Here is a 27605-nt window from a genome sequence, read left to right as displayed (position 1 = left end):
TGTAGTCAAAAGCGACAGTGGTATGGGTCGTGGACGACCCACATGAACTTCCGTGTGTAGTCAAAAGCGACAGCGGTATGGGTCGTGGACGACCCACATGAGCTTCCGTGTGTAGTCCAAAGCGACAGCCAGCGAAGGTTAAATAACGGGTAAAATGTGCGGAAACCGAATGAGGTTACATCGATAACCTGGAGTGGTCATTTCATGTATGACCGGACAGCTGCATTAAGACTGTGTATACTTATCGAGCTCCTTCATAAGACATTGATTTTTTTTTTTAACAGAAGAAGACATTTTATTGTCTAATAGAATTAATGAGATTTTGTATATTAACTGAAAAAATGCTAGCTTACATCAGAATAAAAGGTACATTTTAAACTAATTCTGTTATATCTGCTGACAGCTTGTGAAAATTCCAGGTCAGTGATTATAAACACACGTGTTTCCATGAAATGGTACAGAAAACAGAATTAAATGGAATGTGAAAGACGCGAATTGAACATTATCAAAACGAAAGGTACCAAAAAAATTACAGAATATCTATGGCAATAAGAATTCACAGCAGACTAACAAGGAACTGAACTCTGTCATATCTTTGCTAAATTGTATGTTTATGAATGCAAATATTAAAAATAATTTACAGAATTTACGGATTTTCAAAGGAACATTGAAAACGGAAAAGGCAATACTTCTCGTAAGAGAGGCTGGAGGAGTTAGAGATGATGAAAGAAAAGTGTATGATCACTTGATAGTGTACTATTCCATGCAGACATGCGTGACTACGGAATACAGGACAGGTGACTAAAAACACTTGCACATACTTTGTATACAAAATCCTTTGGTTAATAATTTTTGTTCTTCAAAGAGTGTGGGTCTGTGGAACCATAAAAGTTGAAACAGGAGTTACTGTTTGCAAGAAGTGCCTATAAATTTACTAATTAACCATTGGAAAATGTGCAAAAACGATTCCCTTATAAAAAGTTGAGGAATAGAAACAATGTACTTATCTAGATTTTAATTTCCCAAATGAATTTTTGAAAGCATTTATGCAGGCAAAAATGGGTCTACGAGGCCCATGGCATATGGTGAAGGTTAGAAACCGGTTTGATTTATCATATTGTGCTACAGTCACAACTGAAGAATGTGAGCCAGAAAGCTAAGTCTAAGATAAAATTATCTTCATTTATTGGTCACTTCAGAATCAGAATAACATTGTTATCTCAATCAGAGAAATCAATCTTGGTGAAGTCTATGATACATAGTAAGCCTAATGATTACTAACAGAACAGCAGAATTTGACATACATCATATCTAACACGAAACACACACACACACACACACACACACACACACATGCACACAAACACGCACACGCATGCACACACATACACACATATGTAACAAAATCTTTTAATGGTGGTGAGATCAATATCAAACAATACCAAGCTGTAAAAACCACAAGGAAAATTAAGTAAACAAGGCACATAAAAATCAGTTATGATACCACTGTAAAAATGACAAATATCGTAAAAAAATAAATAAAAAAAATAAATAAATAAATTTTTTAAATGTTAAAAATTCAGCATAAAGTGTCAGTTACACAGTAAATGTCTAATCGTACGTCATAAAGAACTTGGCTTCTTAAAATAAAAATTTTCCATCTCCTGTCCCACTCTCCATGCATGGAAGGCACACACACACATACACACACACGCACATGGAAAGCAGGCACGCACACACACACACACACACACACACAGTCTTCATAACAAAGAAATACTGTCAATGATCAATTTTCTTTACTTTCACTTTCATTTGATGTCAGATAATTCACTGTGGGCGTGATAAAGAAATGCACCATGTCCATGCATTCATACCAGAAACACAGCAATACAACACATTCAAGCAGAATGCAGTTCCTTCAAGGAAAAGTAAGACAGACCATGTTCACCCTCAACTCATTCCACAACCACACATGTGTGCCCTCAGTAATTCAGTTAGCCCTCAGGGGCATTTATTCACATGTGATACATCATATTGAAAACACCCTGAAAACATCCAGCCACATTCACACACACACACACACACACACACACACACACACACACAGGCATGCACACGAGCATGTATTCACACACACACACACACACGCACACACACACACACAACACACACACGCATAAACACTCACAAATGCGATTCATCTTATTCAAAACATCATAAAAACATTATCAAATACATAGATGCACACAACCTGCTTATACAAGAGCACATATTCACACACACACACACACACACACACACACACACACACACACACACACAAACACTCCAATATCACTTAAAGCAGAAAGACATAAATTGAAGACTAACACACAAAAACACACACACGCACACAACGCTCTCTCTCTCTCTCACTCTCTCCAACCACCAAAGCCCCCACACCACCCCCTGCTGCTTCCCCTTCCTCTGCAACCCCTCCTGCCTTCAGCTATGTGATGTGTAAGAAAGCAGCAGCCTGTTGGTGACTTTGAGAGCTTCTGCCGGTCATCACCACGGTGATCAGACATTTCTCCGGAAGCTTCTCTGTCAGTTTCCTTACGTGTTTGTCCAGAGTCCTCAGCACTTTCTGTAATCACACACACAGCATGCTACAGTCAGGAGTCAAGATTGTGTCCCCTTTTTTTCTCTGTTTTTGACTCACTTGTGCAAACAAAGTGAGTCTATGTTTTAACCCGGTGTTCGGTTGGCTGTGTGTGTGTGTGTGTGTGTGTGTGTGTCCGTGGTAAACTTTAACACTGCCATTTTCTCTGCAAATACTTTGTCAACTGACACCAAATTAGGCATAAAAATAGGAAAAATTCAGTTCTTTCCAGTCATCTTGTTTAAAACAATATTGCACCTCTGGGATGGGCACAAAAAAAAAGCCAAATTATATGCAAACTGCATTTACTGTTATATTTATATTTTTTTGTATTCTCTAAACTTGGCACTTTGATCTGATATTTGTCGACACAACAACAAGAGCAGTCATTATTATCATTTTTTGTTCAAACAGGAACTTCTTTTGCTAAGCATGGAAGTTATATTTATTTTGCAAACTTTTTGGTGCAGATAGCAGAAAAGGGAAATTAATCTGTAATTAATGCTAGGAGACTTAATTTGCTTTAAACTGATCTTTCTCATCTTAAACATTACATTTTGAAATTATACTCAATACATAAAAAGCTTGTGTGTTTTACTTTCAGTGTACAGGGCTTTCACTATGTTCATTCGCCCAAAGGTCTTTTTCGGAAAATACTCAAATCAATACGAGTGGACTTTTAGATCTATTGGCTGAGCCCTGAAGGTCATGGGCAAAAATCAATTGCGTACACATATTCATACACATTCAAAGCGCGTGCTCATATTCTTCGCGAACGCAAACGACGCCATTTTGTTTCAAGTTGTTGACCTGCCCGTTCAATCCTATATTCGACAATACAAGATAACATGTGATGGAAAGTTGAAGAAGGAGACCGTTAAATATTTATTCAGAGAAAGATTTGTGAATGCCTCATCACTTACTGGATTATGCCCCAAAGTGCCATAAAAAATATCCACAGAATCAGTCGGAATTCACAGTTAAAAATAATAAACCATGTGAGTTAATACCCTTGAATTGATGAAACGTAAAAATTTCCAGTCTTGACTTTTCTCAAAATGAAGTCCTTTTCACTTCTTAAGACGTTTAGAAGTACTTGTACTTGGCTCTACGTGTTATTAGTTTAACAAAATACTCAATTTTCATATCAACTTTAAAACTATAAAACTAGAATGAACATAAAAGAGAAATTGAATCGACCGTGTCAACCAGGTGTAACTAACTGAAACTTGTACATCTACCTAGATCCAGAGAAAACGGCTAAATGTAGCAGCGTGATTGTGGTGATAGCCACGTCTCATTTACCACAGACTTAAAAAGAATTTTTTTTTTTTTTTTTTAACTTTTTTTTTAATTTTCCAAAAACATGTATACAATACAGTGAATAGTATGAACCAAACAATATACAACGAACAGTAGCATCTTCCACTACAGAGAGACAGATAAGACAAAATAAAACAAAACAGGCTATAGCAAGCCAAAAGAAATCTGTAACAACAACATCAACAGCAATAACAACTACAACAAACAAATAAACAAACAAACAAACAAAAAAAAGGAAGATTTGTCCAATCATTCAATCAATCAATGCTTACATCTTAATGATTGTAGTAATCATGGTGATTTAAGATGACATTAATAGTAAATAGCCTGGACCAGTTGTGACATATCAACAGCATCAAATGTATCAACTATTACAGTAATGGTATCTAGGGTAAGGCGAAAGCGAGTGGTGACATTATAATGTCATAATAATAATGATCATGAGTATACCACTTCTGCATTATTGGAAAAGAAAACTTGTGATTGGTCACATTGTAAAGACAACAGCAACTATAAAAGTTAAAAAAATAAACAAATAATACATATTGAGAAATAAATAAAGACATGTTAGTACAAAGTAAGGACTGTTATATAGAATGGTAACTATGGACATGTGAAATTATGATTAAGTAACTGTTTCCATAATTGGAAGGTAACTGTTCCACTTTGTACGGAAAGCATGATGGTTCATTAGTATATAAGATGCATGTTCTTCGATTTTGTATCTGTATCTGAGCTGTGTTTTAAATGCATTGAGTTGTGGTGGTTGTTTATTGAATTTGCATTTGTACAGAAAGTTTTTGGCAAGTAAAATAATAAAATCTAAAATGTCACCTGTAGCAAATGTGTGTGAGTTTCCAAATAAAACTAATTCTTCACATAATTGGGCATTGTATACATTATTGCATTTGTTATTAATATCAGTTTGGAAAGCAGCCCAAAATCTCTGCACAATCTCACATCTCAAAAAAAGGTGTTCAATGGTTTCTGGATGTGATCCACAGAAGCTACATTTATCATTATGAGAGATATTCATCTGTTTCAGTGGTTTGTTTGTTGCAATAATCCTATGAACTAATCTTATTTGAAACCATTTTTAGTTAACATCACTTATTTTGTGTATTTTGTGAATTAATGTTCAGTTGCAACAAATCGTTCCATTTCTTACAGCATTTAGGGGTCGTATTGTTTTTAACTAGAGTATCATAATAAACTTTTGTTCCTTTTTTCACTGAATATATCATTTGTAATGATTTTCTCATCTGCAAAGCAGTGTTATTATCAATTTTAATGTTTAGGTTTTTTATATAATTTCTAACTGACCTTATAAAAAGAATTTTTAATTGCCCTTAAAGATTTTTTGAATACCCAAGATACACCAGAATAATATGATTTAAACAGCGTTCTCACCGCAAATACCGTAATCAATTTATCACCCTTTAAAAAAGCATGTTTAAATATAATATTTTTGAACGTCAGTTAAGGAGCCACGATAGTGTAATGGGTAAGACAGTTTCTTCTCCCCGAACACGCAGAGTTCGAATCTGCTGTTAGGACTTATTTTTCTCTTTTAACCCGAAGCTTTATAATAACAAATACAGAACACATTTTAACGATTAGATTTTTTTTTTTAAGTGTATCACAAGCGAGTCTTGAAGGCTGTGCCTCTCTTGTTGTGTTTTGTTTTGTTTTGGGTGGTGGTGGTTGTTTTTTTGAGGGGGAGGGAGGGTTGGTTTTTTGTGTTTTGTTTTTCATTTGATCCCAGCAGTCTTTTTGGAATAGATCTTGCTTAATGTAATGAGACTCAGAATACTTTTTTTTTCTTCCCATAAAAAAAATTGAATTTACCTATAGTTCTATCCATATGATAAGACTGTATCCAAATGTGATGTTTATGGCATGTTAGATTATTTTCCATATAATTGAAAGAAAAAAGTAAAAGAAAAGAAAAAGAAAAGGAAACATTCACAAATATAATACATGTATGTGGAAATAGTGAGAAAGAGAGACAAAGAGAGAGAGTTTTAAAAAAAACAAAAACAACCTGAACTTCCTGTATATATGTTTACATATACAAGTCATAAGGCATACAAATATATATATATATATATATATATATAGAGAGAGAGAGAGAGAGAGAGAGAGAGAGAAAGATATATATATATATATATATATATATATATATAAATACATATATATATATGTGTGTTGTGTTATGTCTAACTACACATGAAATCAAAGTAGACATAAAAAATGTTAATAATGGAATGAATAAATAAATTATTAAATAAACGCACACAAAAAAAGGACTGACATTTTTTTTCCCCTGAGGGCTTTCGGTATGCATTTCTGCAAAAATCCTGCAAAAAAACAGAACAGGGAGGCTGAAAAAAAACAACAACAACAGAACTCACCTTCCTCTGCTTCACGTCTGCCGCCGTCGCCACCGCTGTCTCTGACGACTCTTCCCCAGCCTCCTCCGCCGTCTGGTCTGGCTGTGGTGCCTCACTGTCCTGGGTGGCCAGCAGGTCAGCGAAGGAAGAGAACTCCACCCAGGTGAAGGTGCAGTCCCTGCCCGCTTCCGCTGCCTTTCTCCGGGATTCCTCGTCACTGGTTGTCTGGCAGCACTGCAGACCGGGCTCCTCCTTGTGTTTGGACACCAGCCTCTCACCTCCCACCTGACAGGCTGGGTGGGGGAGGAATGGAAGAGGGGGGGGAGGGCAGGAGAACAAATGCATTAAATTGTATTGTATTCATAAATTTAAAGTTGGACCAACAGCAAAGTGAGAGCTGTGTATGATCGACGGTTTCTCCCACTGCCACAGGAATTCATTTTACGGCTTAAGTCTTTAGTGAAGGACTATGACTCTCAGCCTTGGAGGCAATAATTGCTCCTTGTGCTGCAGCCTTGGAGCCTTTGATGATCATCCCAACACCAACTGTCCTAAAGCCCTTATGGCAGATAGAGTGTGACATGGGCAAGATGCTCGCCACTATAATCAAATTCTAGCCCAGATAATCAGGACAGCTGTTGTTTCCTCTGCTGTTCTGATGGTGTTCTGCTGTGCTGTGCTGTGCTGTGCTGTGCTGTGCTGTGCTGTGCTGTGCTGAAATTGTTGTGTCATGGCATGTTGTATCATGTTGTGTTGTACTGTATTGTACTGCATTACTACTATTTGTCATAACACATTTCTCTGTGTGAAATTGGGGCTGGTCTCCTCAGGGAGAGTGCATTGCTCCAGTGCAGTCCATCCCTTTTTTTCTGCCTGCAAGTGTATTTGTTTTCCCATCGAAGTGGATTTTTCTGCAGAATTTTGCCAGGGACAACCCAATGAGGGTTCTTGTATAAATAAAGCACTCCATCCCATATATTCTGTTTTCTATGGATCACACCTGTTTCTTCCATGTGTGCATGAAAGCTTCAATCATACCAATACATGAAAGAGAACATAAACAATAAATCAATAAACCAATAAAACATGCATGGATGTGTGTGTGTGTGTGTGTGTGTGTGTGTGTGTGTGTGTGTTTATGCATGCGCTTACATGTGTGACTGAAGTAGTACTGTAATTTGTGTAAAGCCCTATACTGGCTATAGGAGTTTGAAAGCGCTACATAAATGTACTACTATATCAACCCTTTAACTTCCAGAAGTAAAAAAGACTTGTAGAAAATGGTGTTTCAAGTCATAAATCAATATCAGATACACTCAACCAAAAACTGAGAAAACGGTCTGGAGATACATACCAATCCAGATCAAATGAATGAATTTCCATCCTTCCAGAGTTATTTCCCTTCTTTTGATGATAACATTAGCGATGTTACTATGCCCATTAATTCTATGGGCATGGCAGTCAAGGGACTGATTATTAATATAAGGGCTAAAATTACTTGAAGTGTATTGCCTCATTTTCTGGCCACCGACAAGCCATCTGCTCTCCACTGGTAGAAGAAAAATGTGTTTGTGTAGAAGTTTTCAATTTAACACTTTTCCACTTTAAAGAAATATCAGACATATGTGTGTGTGTGTAACAAGTACATCACGGCTGCTCAGCCGAGCACAAAATCCACCTCTTTAGTTTCCGAGCAGCGTCTAGCGTCTGGGGTCAAACTTTTTTTAATGCCAGACTTTCCCACCACACTCTGCATTGGCCGGCGCATTCACCGCGCGCGGTATTTCTGGCCCCGCGTGCCAAACCTGGACACTGCCTTCTTTGTTTCACTTGGCCCCGCAGCCCCTGCCCCACTTTTCTCACGCTTCCATAGCATCCACACATTTCCTGCAGCGATTACACTCACCCTGCTCTACATGCCCCTGCTGCTTGCACTCACCATGCTACAGTGTGTTCATTTAAACACTTGTTGTGCTGACAAGAAAAAATCTACAACTCAAAAGGGTGGGCTGATCTGCATGCAGGCATGCTAAATGTTTTGGTGATTTTTACGATTTCATTGTAATAAGCGTATGTTTTCTTAGAGAGGGATTTAAATTTTACGATTTTTGCGATCATGTTTCTGCTTGACCTTCTCTTCTCTTTCTTCATGCATGTTTCAACCGTTGCCGCAACAATTGCTACATGTAACACACACATATCGAGGTCCAACCATCAACATTCACACAAAAATACAAACTCGTATTTGAATGCACACACACATATACGCACACATACACACACGCATACACACACACACACACACACACAAACAAACACAGAGAAATGCTCCTGCTCTCTCCATAAAGAACACACACTTACTACTTGTACATAATGGATGGACACAGCTTACAAAAGCTCTTACCTGAGACACCTATGTCATTCAAGATGTCAAACAGACTGCGCATCATTACTGCCTCTGGCTGACTCAGCACCTGAGGCTTCCTTCTTGTACTGCCCGAGATGCCACCTGTTAGCAATGTGGACACAAAGGGAAAGCCATGTTTTTTTCAAAAGTTTTTCAATTTTTCTTCTTCTGCGTTCACTCGTATGCACACGAGTGGGCTTTTACGTGTATGACCGTTTTTACCCCGCCAGGCAGCCATACTCCGTTTTCGGGGGTGTGCATGCTGGGTATGTTCTTGTTTCCATAACCCACCGATCGCTGACATGGATTACAGGATCTTTAACGTGCGTATTTTATCTTCTGCTTGCATATACACACGAAGGGGGTTCAGGCACTAGCAGGTCTGCACATATGTTGACCTGGGAGATCGTAAAAATCTCCACCCTTTACCCACCAGGCGCCGTCACCGTGATTCGAACCCAGGACCCTTAGATTGACAGTCCAAAGCTTTAACCACTCGGCTATTGCGCCCGTCAAAAGTTTTTCAATGAATTCTGCATTTCTGTTCATGAGTCATTACCAAAATTCTTCTAAATTTATTTCAAAGCATGTTCTGGCGTTGATGTCAAGACAAACAAACACAAGAAGCAATCAACAGAAAATGCACAATCCATAATTATATTTGGCTCAGATGAGTAGTAAACTGATAACAGAAGAAAGAAAAGAGAATCCCGCCTTCTGGAAATTGTTTTCCTTTTTTTTTTTCTTTTCCTGTCACTCTCTTTAGGTTTCTCCTTTTCTTTCTGTCTTTTCTTCCATTCTTTTTTAATGCCCAACTAGTCAGTTCATCCTTTTCTGTTACTGGAAAGCCTTGCCTTGAATTTTTTTTCCAGACTTCCAACCCTGTTTTTTTTTGGGTTTTTTGTTGTTGTTGTTTGTTTTTTGTTTTTTTTTTGTTTGGTTTTTTTTTGGTTTTTTGCACCTGGGACATGTGAGATGCCCTGTTGATATTTTTGTTGTTGTTGTTTTAAGATCCTGTTATTGTGTGTTTTGTGGGGTTTTTGTGTGTGGTTTTTTTTTTGTTTTGTTTTGTTTTTGTTTTTTTACATATGGTGATGTTTGTGTTCCAATTAATGTTTCTAATCCTCTGGTGAAAATAGTCAACGTCAGAGCCATGTCCTGGGTTTATGTGCATGAATGTGACCATGCTTCAGTTAACCTAATTTTCTTCACTTTTTTTTCTCTTCTTTCAAATGGGTTCCACAGGATCAATGTTTAGTTTTTCCATCTTAGTTTGGCCTTGCGTCATCAGGTGGACTATAAGCAACCAAAGATAAAAATGAAAAATAAGGACACATGTGTCAGTGTTAGCCTTGCCTTTGCTCAACACTTGGCCTGTATCAGAGACAGGCATAAGCTTACAGTTGGGCCAACAGCAAAGTGAGAGCTGTATGATCAATGGTTTCTCCACTGCGATGGAAATTAATTTACAGCTTTGTCTTTTATGAAGGATGATGACTCTTAGACCAGTCGGTCAGACTACACTGGCTCTTCGTGCTGCAGCCTGGGGGGCTAGTTCAGTCGTTGGCCTTTGGGGACCATCTCAGTGCCAACTATCCTAACGCCCTCTTGGCCCAGAGAGTAGGGATGTAAATTCGGTGATTGGTCTCCACTATAATCAAATTCTCGCCCAGATAGTCAGGACAGGTGTTGCTTCCACTGCTGTTCTTATGGTCATAGTCGTACACGACTGACCGACTACACAGAGATGCCAACCCCTGTCAAGTGTTTGAAGGAACAATCAGGAAAAATTTGGTAGGAACATTTTGAATTCAGACACTGTTTGACTGAGACACAACTGGATTCAGCTACATTCTCTCTTGTTCTGGCGAACAATGAAGCTGACTGGTCCATTCAAACTGGATTCAGCTACATTCTCTCTTGTTCTGGTGAACAATTAAGCTGACTGGTCAATTCAAACTGGATTCAGCTACATTCTCTCTTGTTCTGGTGACCAATTAAGCTGACTGGTCCATTCAATGTTGTTTAAATGTGAACAAACACGCAATTAGCTGAGCATCATCACTTGAGACCAAGGTTAGTAGTGACTGCCCTGGCCTCATGATCGATAAGTCTAGAGCGTCTGGGCAATGTTACGACAGGAAGGCATGTGACCACACTATGTAGACGAAAATGAACTCATCGAAATAATTTTGATGTTGGTGTAACATCAGAACAAACTGCAAAATACAGCGAAATCGTAACAGCTGCTATCTCTGACTATAGTTAATGTAAATACCTTTGCTGCCAACATCAGCAGGTGAAACTCCAGCTGCTGATGACTGTGACTGACCAGGGCCTGTTGAATCCGAGGGCAGCTGGTGGGAGGGTAGGGAAGGGGTGACATCCCCACCCAGCACAGCATCACCAAACGACAAGGCTGCAATCACAGGATTCAAAGTGTCTGTCAATATAAGCTTTTGTTAGGTGAGTCTAGAGTAAAAAAAAAAAAAATCATTTTATCAAATAAGGAAATGTCTTGTTGGGCAAAGATCACATTCTCAAATTATGTTATATGCATATTGTACATGCTGTCATGTTCAGTTGTCAGTTCTTACTTATAACATTGAAACAAACATATATAATATAGATAGATAGATAGATGTGATCTTGGCTCTATGTACATACAAAAATACACACTTTCATCTTATTTCTGTTGAGACAAACAGAAAAAAACAACAATCAGACAGAAAAACACACAAATACATCCTAAAACACGCACACACACACACACACACACACACACACACACACACACACACACACACACTGAAGAATGTACTATCAATCCATGAAATGTATATGGCACCCACTTTTACGTAGCTTGAGTTTGACCAAATCCAGTGTGGCCTCAGCATCTTCAGCAGAACTGTGACCACTCTTAGATCCCTGAATAACACGCCTGCAAGAGGAATAAAAAAAATTCAGCTGTAAGTAGGGCTAAGGTGGAATGCTGACAACATAAAGATTCTAGTTTCCAACTAAGTGCACAAAGCCATCAGAGTACTTATATATGTTAATCTTAATGAAATACAACATTTGTGTGTGTGTGTGTGTGTGTGTGTATGTGTGTGTGTGTGTGTGTGTGTGTGTGTGTGTGTGTGTGTGTGTGTGTGTGTCTGTCTGTCTAACTGTCTGTCAGTTTGTGTATACATGCATGTGTGCATATGTGTGTGTTTGCTGACAGCTGGACCTAGGTATTTGTGTATGGTGGTGGAGGGTGACGGGAGGAGGGAAGGTGGGGAGGGGGGGGGCTTGGAGGTTAATGTGTGTTTGCCACCTATTTGATAAGACTAATAAACACATGTTCAAAATTCCAGAGTATAGCTGAAGAATACAAAAAATTGCATGTTTTTGTGTTTTTTTTCAGGGGGGGGGGGGTTGTTTGTTTGTTTGTTTTTTGAGAAAATGTTTGTGTTCCCCCAGGAGAACAACATTACTTCTCATTGGTGATATGCTGATCTGTGATGGCGGAAAAATCACCCCAAACACAGAGCACTAAACACTGCCTTTTTTTTTTTCTTTTTTCTTTTTTTTTTTTAAACCATGGAGTTCACAAACACACAGCACAGAAATCCCGGTGAATCGCTTAAATTTTTCTTCTAGAAAGTTTTATCGAATTTCTGAGTTTTCCTAACAAGACAAAGAAACATGGATGTTTTATCCACCAGCAGTACAGTATCTCCACTGGAAGGTGGTCCCAGGGCCACCCAGCCCTGACAGATCCCTGCAGACTACTGATGCCGGGGCTGGGACAGGACAAGTCTGGGTGTGGCTGATTCCAGATGTACAGAATAGATTTATAAATACTACTACTGATAATAATAATAACAACAATAATAATGAAGAAGAAGAAGAGGAGGAGGAGAAGTAGAAAAATATAAAAACAATATTAATAACAGTAATAATAAAAAATATCAATAATAATAATACATGTATCTAAATAGCACTGAATCTTGTGCAGCTCTAGACAAATCAAAACGTTTTCACACCAGTCATTCACATGCATGCACCACTTTGCTTCAGATGGATGAAAACAAAAAATATAAATACATGTAAACAGAAGTAGAAGAACTGTTAACTGGAAAGAAGAAGGGGATTGGAGGGAGGAGCTATTCCGGAAGACGTCGGGTTTGAGGCCAGACTTGAAAGGGCGAAGTACAGAGGTTTGACAAAGCAATGGATGAAGTACATTACAATTTGAAAAAGAACAGCATGAGGGAGATGTCACAGAAAAGGTAGGTACACTCTTTTGAAAGCAGACACAGAAAGATGTAAGTCTGACAGCATGAAGAGAAACTCAGAAAGACAGAAAGTTGACAGCAAGATGAGAATCATACAACTACAAATTTGACAGCAGGAAGAGAAAGGTGAGGTTTGATGGCAGGAAGAGAAAGATGAAGCTTGACAACAGGAAGAGTAACATGTAAGTTTCACAACGGCAAGAGAAACATGTAAGTTTGACAACAGGAAGAGTAACGTGTAAGTTTGACAACAGGAAGAGAAACATGTAAGTTTGAGAGCAGGAAAAGAAACATGTAAGTTTGACAACAGGACGAAAAAAAAGGAAATTTTCTATCTAAAATTACGTTTAAATAACATACTTACCGTGACCCAACTAGTGCAGACTCCGGCAGGGGTCTGACATTCCTGTCCTGTGCAAACTACTATCCGCCTATGCGGAGCAGACGAAACTACGGCCGATAACCTCCCGGAAGTAGGTAACCTCCCCTTTGTCCCGCTGGTTATCGCCCTCTTTTGACGGCAATATGCATGACTCCTGTACCTGTGCTCTTCATACGGCTAAGTTTTTTTGTATTTTCTGTCTGTCTGTCGATTCTCTGGCGTTCTTGTTTGTGGTCAAATTATGTCTCCAACCAGGTCACATAATTATGTAGCTCGATTGGGGAATCGTGCTAAAAATGCAAGTTTGACAGCAGAAAAAGAAACATGTAAGTTTGTCAGCAAGCAGAGAAACATGTATGGGTGATTCAGAACGAGCAATGTGATTGTGAGGGAGATGTCAGAGAAAAATGAAGGCAAGTTTGACAGCAGGAAGAGAAAGACCAGTGGCTGTCACCTACCCCAGGAAACAGAAGGAAAGCCTCTTCAGGCTGCACTTCATTCGTCTGCTGCCTGACAAGTTGTAGATCAAGCTGGTGTCAATCACATAAGGGTGAAACATCTGAAATCAGAACAATCTAATACTGCTCAGGTTGGTATGGCCTTTGTAAATGATTGTGAGTACAGTACCAAATGCTATTCACATTTGTATTAGTTATGAAATTTGTAACATTTTCGGGGTTTCTTGAATAAACATGTCTTGTCTTGTTTTGTCTTGTCTTGTTAAGGCAGCCACATTCTGGATTGGTCAGTATTCCAAACCAAGACAGGTTCCACGTTAAAAACTTAAAAGACTTACAATATTTTGTGTAAATTCTAAATTGTTTTTAATTACTAGTCAGGTTACAGGGCTTCCTACAGTTAGTTTGCTTAGAGAGTCCACAGGTGTCCCACTCAGGTGTTCTAGGGAGTCCTCATGTGGTTCTACAGAGTCCACAGGACTCCCACTCAGGTGTTCTTGGGAGTCCTCATGTGGTTCTACAGAGTCCACAGGACTCCCACTCAGGTGTTCTTGGGAATCCTCATGTGGTTCTACAGAGTCCACAGGACTCCCACTCAGGTGTTCTTGGGAGTCCTCATGTGGTTCTACAGAGTCCACAGGACTCCCACTCAGGTGTTCTTGGGAGTCCTCATGTGGTTCTACAGAGTCCACAGGACTCCCACTCAGGTGTTCTTGGGAATCCTCATGTGGTTCTACAGAGTCCACAGGACTCCCACTCAGGTGTTCTAGGGAGTCCTCATGTGGTTCTACAGAGTCCACAGGTCTCCCACTCAGGTGTTCTAGGGAGTCCTCATGTGGTTCTACAGAGTCCACAGGACTCCCACTCAGGTGTTCTAGGGAGTCCTCATGTGGTTCTAGTGAGTCAGATCAGTCACAGGTCATAAACCTTTCTTTCATCCAAACACACCACACACTGCCTATCAATCAGTTCACATCACACACAAACACACACTGAATGAGTGAAAGAGACAGACACACACACTCACAAACTCTCTCTGAACTCAGAAAAAGAGAGACACACATGCACACACACAGTTACACACACAAGAGGGAGAGAAAGAGTGAGATATATATATATATATATATATATATATATATATTGATGACCTGGTTGCGAATTTCACAAAAGTTCTGCACTTCATCACATGTGTGTCTTTGCCGTACTGCAGCTATTTGAATTCCTACTCCCATGAATGTAGACAAGTGCGGCTTTTCTTTTTCAGTGATCCGTCCCCTTTTGAAGCTGGCTGATGGACGTCACCTGATTCAGAATCAGCTGTTTCGTCTTGTTTGCATTTTGGAGCATCAACAGTCAAGCCACAATAGCGAAGGCATTCTGATTTCGAAATGTGTCACAGAATACTTGACAAACTGCACTGTGAGCGTATTGGAAATGGGCAAGTTTCCTGTAAAGGGAGATAAGACGAAAGTAATGAACTTTGCAGCAGTCGCTGATTTCGTGAAGATAAGATGACGAGCGAAAACTAGTGAAAGGAGAAGGAGCGAGCGCTCTTATCTGACTGAGTTCAATCACATTTTGATTGACGCCGATTTTATAGTACGTCCTGTGGACTCCTCAGCCAAAACTGTAGTGCATCCTCTCATTTTAGAGAGTCAGGGACGCACATATGTGCGTTAACAAAAGCCCTGGGTTAATTATGATTTACAGTTCAATTCTGACTTTACAAAGGGGTCAATCAAAAATTTGTTTAAATATTTTTGGTAAATGTTTCAATACCTTCCGTATGTTAATACACATCACATTTTTCGTCAGCCATAAAACACAGTAAGGTACCTCCTTGCTGTGAACACACCATGGATTCATTTACCTTGACAGGGGCAAGGAAAAAGGTGGCAGAATGATGAAGATGCTTTATCTGCCAATACACATCCATGGGGGCCTGGGTTCTATTTCCAGCCTCGCCCTTTCTCCCCAGTTTGACTGGAAAACCAAACTGAGAGTCTAGTCATTAAAATGAGACAATAAACTGAGGTCATGTGCAGCATGTACTTGGTGCACTGGAAAAGAACCCAGGAGAACAAAAGGGTTGTATTCTAAAGAAAGAAATCCACTCTGATAGGTACACAAATATATATGCAATCACTCAAGGCCTGACTAGTGTTGGTTTATGCCGCTGATCAGGCATTGGCCTAACAGATGTGGTGCAGCATCTGTGGATCTGTCCGAATGCAGTGACGCCTTCCTGAGAAACTGAAACTGAAACCTTGAGAGCAGTGAGGTCGTTGCCAAGCGACTGCCCACACAGGATGGCATCATCAGGTAGCAGCTCACTGATTTCTCTCTGCACTTCTTCGATCCGCTTTGTCACCGGATCCAGGATCCGTTTGGTGATACCACTGTACCTGTTACCATAAAAAGCACAACATATTGTATAATAACGTGTTGTATCATATCGTGTGTTATTGTATTGTATCGTAACATATAGTATCATACCAAACTGTACCATATCATATTGTATTGTAATACACTTCAAAGTCAAAGCTGAAATCAAACTTAAAACATTTTAATCGTCAGACAACCAAGTTCACAAAGAAAAGAAAATAATTTAATACAAGGAGATATATACAAGAATGACCACTTAATTATGTGGACGATGATTCCAGAGCATTATAGTATTGCGCTTGGAAGACCGAAAGTGACGGTCCTCCAGCAGAAAGGCATCAGACTGTCCACTAAGATCAACGTCTACAAAGCTGCAGTCATACTGTTATATGGGTGTAAAACTTGGACCCTGTATCATGGGCACTCAAAGCAGCTGGAGCAGTTCCACACAAGACTGCTGAGCAGGATCCTGAGCATCCACTGGCAGGACAAAGTCACAAGCCAAGAAGTGCTGGACAGTTTCAGTTTCAGTTTCAGTGGCTCAAGGAGGCGTCACTGCGTTCGGACAAATCCATATACGCTACAACACATCTGCCAAGCAGATGCCTGACCAGCAGCGTAACCCAATGCGCTTAGTCAGGCCTTGAGAAAAAAAAAAGGTGAATAAATAATAGATAAGCTTACATAAATAAATAAATAATAAATAAATAATAATTATGATATAAAAAAGGTAGTAGTAATGATAATAATAATAAAATAATAATAATAATAAATAAATAAATAAGACAACAATGATGATAAATAAGCAAATAAATATAAAACATGAAGACACACATTCACACATACACCCACACATGCATAACAGATATGCACCAAACATGCAGTTTCACAGAGCTGGACAGAGTTGGTTTAACAAGTATCAATTTGTGTTGCTGAAGACTCGGCTATAACTGGCCACATCATCAGAATGGAATGATGAAAAAAGAATACAGCTGCAGCTATCGCTCACAGAAGATAAATTAACTATTTCATACCATTTCAAATGAAATCAAATCAAAAGGCTTTAATGTCTGCTTCAAACACAGGGGGAGAGGGGGCAGGAGCGGGATTCCACAACAGAATATGAAAAAGAAAGAGGAAGAAGTCTACCAAAGTTCCAAGCTATTCCATTCATGATTACTACACATGCCACTTGTCAGGATGTATAATCGATAACAACCTTCATCTTAATCATTTGCCAGCTATATCATACACAAAAAGATGTAATAATGACTCCTAAGTCCACATCTGACAACACATTGCAGCAAAAGGATAGGCAGGCAACCACACAAGCATGACACACAAACGACTACTCACCTTGTTAAATAATTGATGATGGGGTTATATGGTTTGACCAGTTCATCATAGATTACTTCATTCTGGTCATTAACGATGGACACACGGGCCAATTCATGTCGCATGGCTGATGTCAGACACTGAAACAGAAGAATGGCAGAGACTGAAATAATGCCATGTCAGATGTTAGAATGAAAGGTTTCAGACACTGAAATAAAAGCACTTAGTGATGAAACTGAAAGTATATCAGGCACTGAACTGACATCATGTCAAACACTGACATGAAAACTTGTCAGACACCTGAATATATAAACACATCAAAGTCTAAATCACCTTGCTGTGAACTGACAATTAACCTACGGGTAGAAGAAGCAGCACATCCGGTCACACACTGAAAGTCTGTCTTTTGTTCTGCATTCACAGGCTACAACATGTTCGCTCATATCTATATATATAGATAGATAGATAGAGAGAGAGAGAGAGAGAGAGAGGGAGAGAGAGGGAGAGATTGATGTACATACATATATATAAATATATTTATTTATTTATTTATCTATGAAGTGGGTTAAGGCACTAGCAGGTGGGAGATATAAAAAAAACTCCTTCTTTAACCCACAAAGCGCCAATACTGGAATCAATCTTTGGACTATCAGAAAATCCAACACTCTAACCACTCAGCTGTTGCTCCTGTCAGATGCAGAAATGCAAGGGAAGAAAATCAGACATCCAAATAAAAACCCTATCGTAATAGACACAGAAAGGTGAGAACATGATGCCAAGACACTGAAATAACACACTGTATGCTGAATTATTTGTATTTGTATTTCTTTTTATCACAGCAGATTTCTCTGTGTGAAATTCGGGCTGCTCTCCCCATGGAGAGCGCGTCGCTATAATACAGCGCCACCCTTTTTTTTTTTTTTTTTTCCTGCGTGCAGTTTCATTTGTTTTCCCTATCGAAGTGGATTTTTCTATAGAATTTTGCCAGGAACAACCCTCTTGTTGCCGTGGGTTCTTTTACGTGCGCTAAGTGCATGCTGCACACGGGACCTCGGTTTATCGTCTCATCCGAATGACTAGCGTCCAGACCACCACTCAAGGTCTAGTGGAGGGGGAGAAAATATCGGCGGCCGAGCCATGATTCGAACCAGCGCACTCCGATTTTCTCGCTTCCTAGGCAGACGCGTGACCTCTAGGCCATCACTCCACTTAATTCTGACATTCATAGCATTTACAAAAGTGTCTCATGTAAAAACTGTAACTTCACTTGATTAAGGCGATTTAATACCAAGTAACAAGAGGATAAGAACAGCCAAGAAAAGCTCACTACTTCAGAGTCCACAATAAACGTTTTGTAAGTATCAAGGCCAACACAGAAATGCTCACCATTTCACAGTCAACAGCAAACAAGGGACTGTTTGGTGCAACTGGGGTGTAGTGTTCTTTGCTCACAACATAATCCTTGTACTTCTCATCGGAGTCTGAAATTTAAAAAAAAGAACAAAAGGCAATAATCACCATATGCAGGAAATGCCTAAATCATTCTCTTAATCAAGAGTACACAGGTGTATCTTTTCACAGTCATACATAAGCTAACTTTTGACATACCCTTCCCTCAAGATTAGTATTATTATTATACTGTCATCTTTTCCCCACCTCATCCCTCACTACCTGCTTATTATTCTGCCACCATCATGTCCATGAATACGGAAATGTCCATGTGGACTAAAATAGTAATAAATCTAAAATTCATTCATTCATTCATTCATTCATTCAGCAGCCAAGAAATTCTTATCTATCATATGATGACAAAAACAGTATGGAGACATCAGACATCCTCTCATCCAATGGAACAGTATTTTGTCTTTTATCCCTTGAATTCAAAGGAATGCATGCATGTAAATGTCTGGTGTGAAAGTTCTTTTATTTGTCTCTGCACAAGATTCAACGCGATTGAGAAGGCCACAATATTCTGGATTGGTCTGTATTCCAACCAAGATAGGTTTCATTTTAAAACTTTAAAAAGACTTACTACATTTGTGTGAATTCTAAATTGTTTTTAATTACTAGGCAGGTTGATTATAATCAACTCTGACTTTACAAAGGTGTCAATAAAAAAAAAAAAACTTTTTCAGGTTTTCTGTTGCTGTTTTTTTTTTTTTTACAAAATGTTTCAATAACTTCCATTCATTAAAACACATCACTCTTTCGTCAATTGTACACAACAGTTGTGGTAGTAACGTTATCTTCACCTTCTTCACCGGGCACCGGGTAATTTTCCTCAATCATCTGCTCCACACTCATCAACAACTGTGTCCTGCACACGGTTTTCCCATCCTCCTCTTCTTTGTCCATGCTCTTGTCTGCAGTGTCTGCTGGCGGCGTTTCACCGTTGTCTGGCGCCCTGGATGATTTGGGAAAGACAACCTCGATCCCGTTTCTGTGACTGGTGCTGCCATGCTTTCCTGTCCAAGAGTTCAACCAGTCTCCTTTGAATTCACTACTGCCTGCTCCCAATATCTTGTTTCTGGTGCTGTTAAATCTGCTATTACTAGATAGGTTGTTTTTGTTGTTGCTTTTTTTCTTTTCATGACAATGGCAATGCTTTCGCTTAACTCCTTGATTCCCCCCCAACACTCACTCCTCTCCTCCCTTACCTCAAAACATACTGCCACATTCCCTTATAGCTAAGATAATAATCATCCTGCAATCTTTGAAAGACATAGTGCGTATATGTTCATTATCTGAAGGTGTTAGCGAGAGCATAAGTGAGCTTGTGGGTGGGTGGGTGTGAAAGTGTTGTGTGTGTGTATGCCTGTGTGCAAGTGTCTGAGTGTGAGAAAAAAATAAGACATTTATGTTATAAAAGTTCAGGTTTGTAAATTTGTTTTTTGTCGATGTGCATGCATACATACATAAAATTATGTCAGCTGAAAGCAAAACTAATATAGCGATATAGAATCAAGCAAAGAACAAATCCATGGACATACTGACTTACGTTGAAACCCTCTCAGTTGCGACTGGCTCATTGGAACTGCATACATGTCAAAGTTGAATGTGCTGAAGTACCGGCAAGGATTTGTCATTGTCACTCTCAATTTCTGAAACAAATCAATATGAACTCACAGCCTCCAGACACCTGAAAAACTTAACGACAAACACAACAGACAAGTACTCTGTACACTCTGATCAACAATATCATTGTTATCAAAAATATCAAAAGGTCAAAAAGCAAAACACTGTCAATATTACCAACAAAGCTCAAACCATAACATTACATGTTTGGATTATTTCTAATTAATGAGTGTGACATCCTGATGCCAGACAGGTGTCCTCAGATCTTATGGACTTGTTCAAATGCACAAAAACACCACAAGTGAATTTTCTTTTGAAACATATTTTCAATGTTTATGTCTATGTTGAACTTTTAAAATCAAGACACCATATAAAGAATAAGTAAATGAAAAAAATAAAATGAAACAGGGGTGCATGTTTTGGAATAAAAAAATAACTTTAAATGTTCTACAACAGAAGATGTTAATGAAATTCCTTCTTGACAAGGCAACAGACATGTTTCTAAGCATTCCAAAATAGTTGTCACCATAAAACACAATGAATTTTGTGCGCACTGTCGTTTTGTCTTGGCGGCAAAGGCTCACCCCACAGAAGTTTACCTCACTGAAGGTCCCTTGTAGAAAAGGAAAGCAGTCACTGTGCAGCTGAAAGTCTTCCATGCTGACCTCGCTCAGCACAATCAGCACAGTGGAAGACATCTTGCCCGGTCGCAGCAAGCGGCACCACCTGTCACACCAAGGCAACAGGTTAACTCACTGAGGCCTGCGTCCGAACATTGCTCTGGTGACGAAATCTGTCTTGTCAAAACAATCCTACATTATGTAAAAACTGCATATAAAGGGAACTAACGTCTAAAGTATTTCCGGATGCATCTACACATTATCTGGAGAGAAAAAAAAACAGTATGCTTTGTGCGGTTTTTTTTTGCAGCGATACGGAAAAGCCTGCTGTACATTCCCCAGGATTGAATGGATTAAGGGAATAAACATGCATGAAAACTAAGATACCCTGCAATCCTGCATCTCTCTCAAACACTCCCCATTCTTTTTTGTTGTGTTTTTTTTACTTAATTACTATTAAGCTTAATTATGTCATATAAATTATGAAATAAAAATCACAAAAAATGCTTTCACTTTTTCACCTCTCATCAAGTGGTACCTATCAACTATAAAATAAATTTTAAAAAAGCTTTTCTCAAAAAATGCAAACTGACTTCCAGGTTAGCACTCACAACATGAAACAAAAAGATGACAGCAGCAGGACAGACTCTACATTTACTGCACCGTGGAAATCAAGTTGTCTGTTTTTACCTCGGATGGTCGTAGTTGAGACCTCTTCTCAAGGCATACAACAGCAGGTACTGGAGGTCTCTGACAAACAGCTGGGGTGCTTCTTTGGCTGACTGTTCCCCTGCTGCCTGTTCTGACAACTTGATGCCCACACTGAGATTCTCCATGGTCAGGTACACTTTGGGTCGTTGCTGAAAAACAAGCGATTTTTATCTGAAAAGCATGGAAACGTGTTGTTCCTCGAAGACTGACCCTGCCAATGGCAAGTTGTCAAAAATGTCAGAGAAAGAATCTCCTCCAGAGTCAGTTTATATTCATTCTTACAAGCTATTCAGCTCCATCCCAGAATCTTCCAGATCACGGAAATTGTCAAGTCTTGTTTATTTTCTACATGAATAAAAATGGAGTCACAGGTTTGTTTGTATATTGCTGTTGCTGTTAATATTTTGTTGTTAATGTGTTTACAAAGTTCAAGAAGTAAACAAAGCACCTACCTAATCTTTGAAATATTGTTTTATCTTTAAACACTGTTTCATGGGAAGAAAAAAGAACAGACTATAGTTTAAAAAAGACCCAAACCAAGTAATACCAACAACTCAAACTATCCTTCTTTCCTTACACTATGCAGGCTTGGAACTTTTTACCACAATCTCCAGCACTCACCAGAAGTTTAGTTTGTCAACTTTGTGTACTGGTCATACCTATCAGTTATCACTAAATTTGTATTTTATGTTGTCCTTCAAAAGCAGATTGATATATATATAACCCAACAGAATCTTGATTATATATATATATATATCAGTCTGAGGCTTTGACACCTCTTTGAAACTGGACCCGAATCTGCAATTTCTGTTAGTGTGATGAAGAAAGCAATTTGAAATGAACTCTACTGAATCAAAATGAACTGATATATCACTAGATTTCCAAACACACACACACTCTCTCTCTCTCAAACAAGATTCTATATTTCATAAATTAAATCTGCCAAAATTCTGCATAATAGTTAATACACAATGCATAAATATGAAATGCAGTTTCACACCTTACCAAGTTACCATTGTACCAAGACGAAAAACTACAACAACAAAAACACAAAAAAAACCAACAGAATCTTGATTATGTTCTGAGGCTAGGAAGACCATATATAATGTGACAAGCAAATGTGGTCAGTCATAAACCAGCTTCAAGTTTCTGATGCACCATTAGCCATGAAGTACAGATCAAAAGGTGAGGAGGTAAAGCCAGAGAGTGAATGTGGTCAGTCATCAACCAGCTTCAAGTTTCTGATGCACCATTAGCCATGAAGTACAGATCAATAAAGGTGAGGAGGTAAAGCCAGAGAGTGCAAGAAGAAAAAGAGGGAATGTTTACCATTGAGGCTGCCTGCTTTCTCTTTATTTGCATGTATTTTTCTATGTTTTTTCCTTTGCCGCCAGCACCGTCTGCTTCTGATGTGGGCGACTGACCATCTTTTTCCTTGCATTGTTTCTTTCCTCCTGTTCCTGTAGCCACCTGAAACAGACATAACAACTAAATAAGCACTTAAATTAAGTGGAACACAATGCACCAATTCATTATGTCATATATAAATATGTGTGCACAGATTGGTCATTAAATGATTAATGAAAGGTATTTGAAAAAAAAAAACAAGTAAAGAAATAAATGTCACATATGCATTGTAATAACTGTATCAATCAGAGTATGGAGATATATAATATATATATATGTATATCCATACTTTGAGATATATATATATATATAATCTTGGTAGTCAATCCCAAGGTTAATAACTGGACACCATGACCTGTTGGGCTGACTGGATAATAATAATAATAATAATAATAATAATAATAAAAAATAATAATAATAATAATGGATACTTATATAGCACACTATCCAGAAATCTGCTCTAGGTGCTTTACAAAAACGCTTTTGTTAACATAAAACATTATATCTATGTTACATACACAAAAATGTGACCACACACACACACACACACACACACACACACACACACACACACACAAACACACACTGCATACATACATTTTAACATACATGTGTATCTAACAGCTACCCTAACACATACACACACATAGGCAGGCACAAACTTACATAAACACACGCACACACAATACACATTCATATATATCCATGTAGTTATGTACATATACATATGTATACACACACAGTTAAGCACAGCTAAAGCAAAGGAAGTGGACCTGCCACAATTGAACTTACTGCTGAGGGACAAGGTCAGTTTTGCGACGAGATTTAAAAGATGTGAGGGAATCAGAATGACGGAGGTTATCAGGGAGCTTGTTCCACGTCTTTGGCGATGGAAAAGAAAACGATCTGTGTCCATAGGTCTTACTTCTGACGTGAGGTATCCTGAGAAGTTGAGTATCAGAGGAAGAATGGAGCTGGCGAGACGGGGTATAGATATGGAGGAGTTCAGAAAGATACTTGGGGCCAGATCTGTTGACTGCAGAAAAGGTCAGAGTGGATAGCTCATAGTCTACTCGATCAGAAACAGGCAACCAGTGGAGAGACTGAAGGAGAGGAGAAACATGGTTGAATTTAGAAGCTCTGCAAATGAGTCTGGCAGCATTATTCTGAATTCGTTGGAGTCTGTCTGACAGATATTTGGGAAGGCCGGCCAAAAGGGAGTTTCAGTAATCCAATCTTGAAAGAACCAGACAGCATACAACTACAAGTGTCTTGGTTGCATCAGTTGAGAGATAGTGGCGGATAGAGCTGATTCTACGCAGTTCCAAATAGGCAACTTTACAGATATTCGAAATGTGCTGTTGGAAGGAAAGAGACTGGTCTAGGATTACACCAAGACTGCGAACAGGAGAAAGTGAAACAGGTGAGCTATTGATCAGAACAGAGTCAGGAAATGGAGGATGCTGACGAAACTTCTTTGGACAGGTTATCATAAATTCAGTCTTATCATCATTTAGTTGCAGCTTGTTGAGAGTCATCCAGTCCTTTAGGCCAGCAATGCACTCCTGTGTTTGAGTCACCAGTGCATCAAATTCAGCTATGGAAGCTGACTGACAAAGTTGTGTGTCATCAGCAAAGCTCTCATGCGACATTGCATGATGACTGATGACATCCGACACAGGAGCCGCATACAGCATGAAAAGAACAGGACCTAGGACAGACCCCTGTGGGACACCATATTTTAAGGCAGATACTCTAGAGTATCTACCATTTACACACACTTTCTGTGTACGACCTGACAGGTAAGATGTGATCCATGCTAGTGCAGTGTCACAAATACCAAAGGAAGTTTTAAGTCTGTTCAAGGGGACAGAGTGGTCGATAGAGTCAAAAGTTGCTGACAAATCTAAGAGAGCAAGAACAGATATCTTATCCCATCAAATCCCGAAAGCAAATCATTCACTATTCTAGGAAGGGCCGTTTCACAACTATGACCACGTCTATAAGCTGACTGGTGGGAATTAAGTAAACCATTTTGTTCCAGATGAGCTAAGAGCTAAGACAATATGATCTTTTCTAGCAGTTTTGATAAAAAAATTTTAAAAAAATGACAGATTAGAGACAGGTCGATAATTTTTCAAACAATTATGATCCAAAGATGGTTTCTTGATGAGTGGACGTACAACAGCAGATCTGAAGCTTTCAAAGAAACAACCAGACAGTAAGGAAGAATTGATGACATGATTAATATGTGGCAGTAGAACATCAATACATTCAACCAACAAAGACGACGGGACAGGGTCAAGCTCAGACACACTTTCTTCACAAAATCTTCAGTAACTGGTTGGAAACAATGTAAAACAGGACCACTGTACACGCGTTCTTTAACAGGTGAAGAAGGAGACACAACAGAGTCAAGCTTCTCACGAATGCATATTTTGCCGGTGAAGAAGTGAGAAAACTTTTGATGAAGAATGCTTTATGATTATAGATTAAACATTAAATCCAGGCCCAGATTTGTTTGTTTTTACATAATGTAATGGAGAACACACCAAAAAAGTCTTGGTTAATCTTTTAACCTTTAACACTTTGAGCCCTGACCACCGGTTTACCAGTGGTGGGGAGGGGTGTCATAATGCCTGGCCACCGGTTGAGCGGTGCGTAAACACTTGTGTCATGTTTTGCTATTGGTTGACTTATATTGAAGAGCCAATCAGAAAAACCGTAATATTCCGATGCCAGCGAACGCAGTACCAACATTGCCGCGCCCCCTCACTGTGTTTCGTGCATGTGCTTTGGATAAAAAAGATCGATTTCTACAATGAAGCGTGCAGAGTCTCAACCTGACATGCCTCCTTTGATCAACTGATTCTGCATGCTCAGATTCATTTTCAACATCACTATCTGTAGCAAAATCATCCGATTCAAATTCCACCTCACTATCAGAGTAATCATTGTCATACTCTACTTCCAATAAATCATCAAGCATATCAATTACCTGCTGCATTGTGTACAGTTGTTTTCTCACACGTTTTGTCCCTGATTTCTGCCCTGACGGGCCAGGTTGAGACTGCACGCTTCAAGTGTTTACGGACCGCTGAACCGGTGGCCGGGCATTAAGTCATTTTTCTCTGCCACCAGTATAGTGGTGGTCAGGGCTCCAAGGGTTTAATACCAATTATTTGCAAATTTTGGCTCAGGAGCTCAGGCAGAAGGGTTAAAATTGCTCAGGGACTCAGGGCTCAAAGGGTTAAAACCTTTAAATCTGAAGGGGCATGAAAAGCCAAAAATGGCTAAGTTGTATATAACAACGCCCCAAATCCTGAAAACTGTAATTGTGTTTGGGGTGGGGTGGTGGTTTTAAAAAGCTCTCATTTATGCCTATGTTGGTCCAATGTAGCTCCAAACGGGTTGTTGGTTTGCACAGCAAGTGACAGCTGTTTCGCACTTATCAAGTGCTCATCGGGCTTGCTGCCCGCTCTCGTCTGCGAACCAGAGACAAACCAACCTTCCTCTTGCTCAACATGTGATCCTACGTCTGTGCCCCTTCTGCCCCTGCCCCCTATCAACCCTTTCTTAGTTTCTATTTCCCCCCTTTTCACACTGCAAATAAAAATATGACGTGTGAATATACTGATAAGGACAAACAGCAACAGTAGGAGAAAATGTTCTTTACCAAGCGGTCCAAAGGAAGTATGCTTGTATTGACCTGTATATATATATATATATATATATATATATATATATATATATATATATATATATATTAAAAAGATATTTTTGTTGAAGATTTGACGAGAGAGAGAGAGAGAGCGAGAGAGTTATCCCATCCGAAGTCTAAATGATCGGACATAATGTGTATGGGATAAAATGTGTATATTACAAAAGAATTAAAAAAATATACCTACAACAGCTTTCCTTTTTGCCATCTTGTGTTGGTGTCTGTGGTTCGAACTCAAAACAGTTTGTTGAGTAGAGCTAGTTTTGCCAGCCACGCCAGCTGAAAAGGAACAAGATACCGGAACACGTGGGGCGCCCACAACATCTAATTACTGGATAAGCTAACAAACAACCAACTATTCGTGCTCGGCAAATGCTTGAATTACTGTGAGCTCTATCATGTTCTGCGTTGGTTGCAATAAGAGCAACAGAGGAGGCTTAAGAGACCAGGGTTGATAATAA

The 27605-nt window shown here is 39.1% G+C and overlaps 1 protein-coding gene across 1 annotated transcript; it reads right to left on the bottom strand.

Annotated features, from left to right (window-relative positions):
* Positions 1 to 1338: 1338 nt before the first annotated feature.
* LOC143293139 (RNA exonuclease 5-like) lies at positions 1339 to 27455 on the bottom strand. The gene is made up of 15 exons (XM_076604054.1): positions 27332 to 27455; positions 23346 to 23486; positions 21996 to 22165; positions 21285 to 21411; positions 20609 to 20711; positions 19863 to 20075; positions 18997 to 19091; positions 17632 to 17750; positions 16157 to 16295; positions 13891 to 13991; positions 11620 to 11708; positions 11046 to 11186; positions 8765 to 8869; positions 6382 to 6653; positions 1339 to 2629 (listed from the first exon to the last, which is right to left on the bottom strand). Exons 1-15 carry the CDS (start codon positions 27350 to 27352, stop codon positions 2492 to 2494), a joined length of 1974 nt encoding a protein of 657 aa, XP_076460169.1. The 5' UTR covers positions 27353 to 27455; the 3' UTR covers positions 1339 to 2491.
* Positions 27456 to 27605: the final 150 nt, after the last annotated feature.

Source organism: Babylonia areolata, chromosome 18, assembly GCF_041734735.1.
Source record: "Babylonia areolata isolate BAREFJ2019XMU chromosome 18, ASM4173473v1, whole genome shotgun sequence".
Classification (NCBI taxonomy): domain Eukaryota; kingdom Metazoa; phylum Mollusca; class Gastropoda; order Neogastropoda; family Buccinidae; genus Babylonia; species Babylonia areolata.
Note: the sequence above shows the minus strand (reverse complement) of the source record. Positions and strands in the feature narration are given on the sequence as shown.

What these genes read in the sequence shown, in the direction of transcription:
- LOC143293139 (XM_076604054.1), bottom strand. Translation starts at nt 27,352, where the DNA reads ATGGCAAAAAGGAAAGCTGTT. An exon ending in TGCTGATGTTGGCAGCAAAG is followed by an intron (nt 8,870 to 11,045) that starts GTATTTACATTA and finishes CATTGCTAACAG; the next exon opens with GTGGCATCTCGGGCAGTACA. An exon ending in GAATGACATAGGTGTCTCAG is followed by an intron (nt 6,654 to 8,764) that starts GTAAGAGCTTTT and finishes TCCCCCACCCAG; the next exon opens with CCTGTCAGGTGGGAGGTGAG.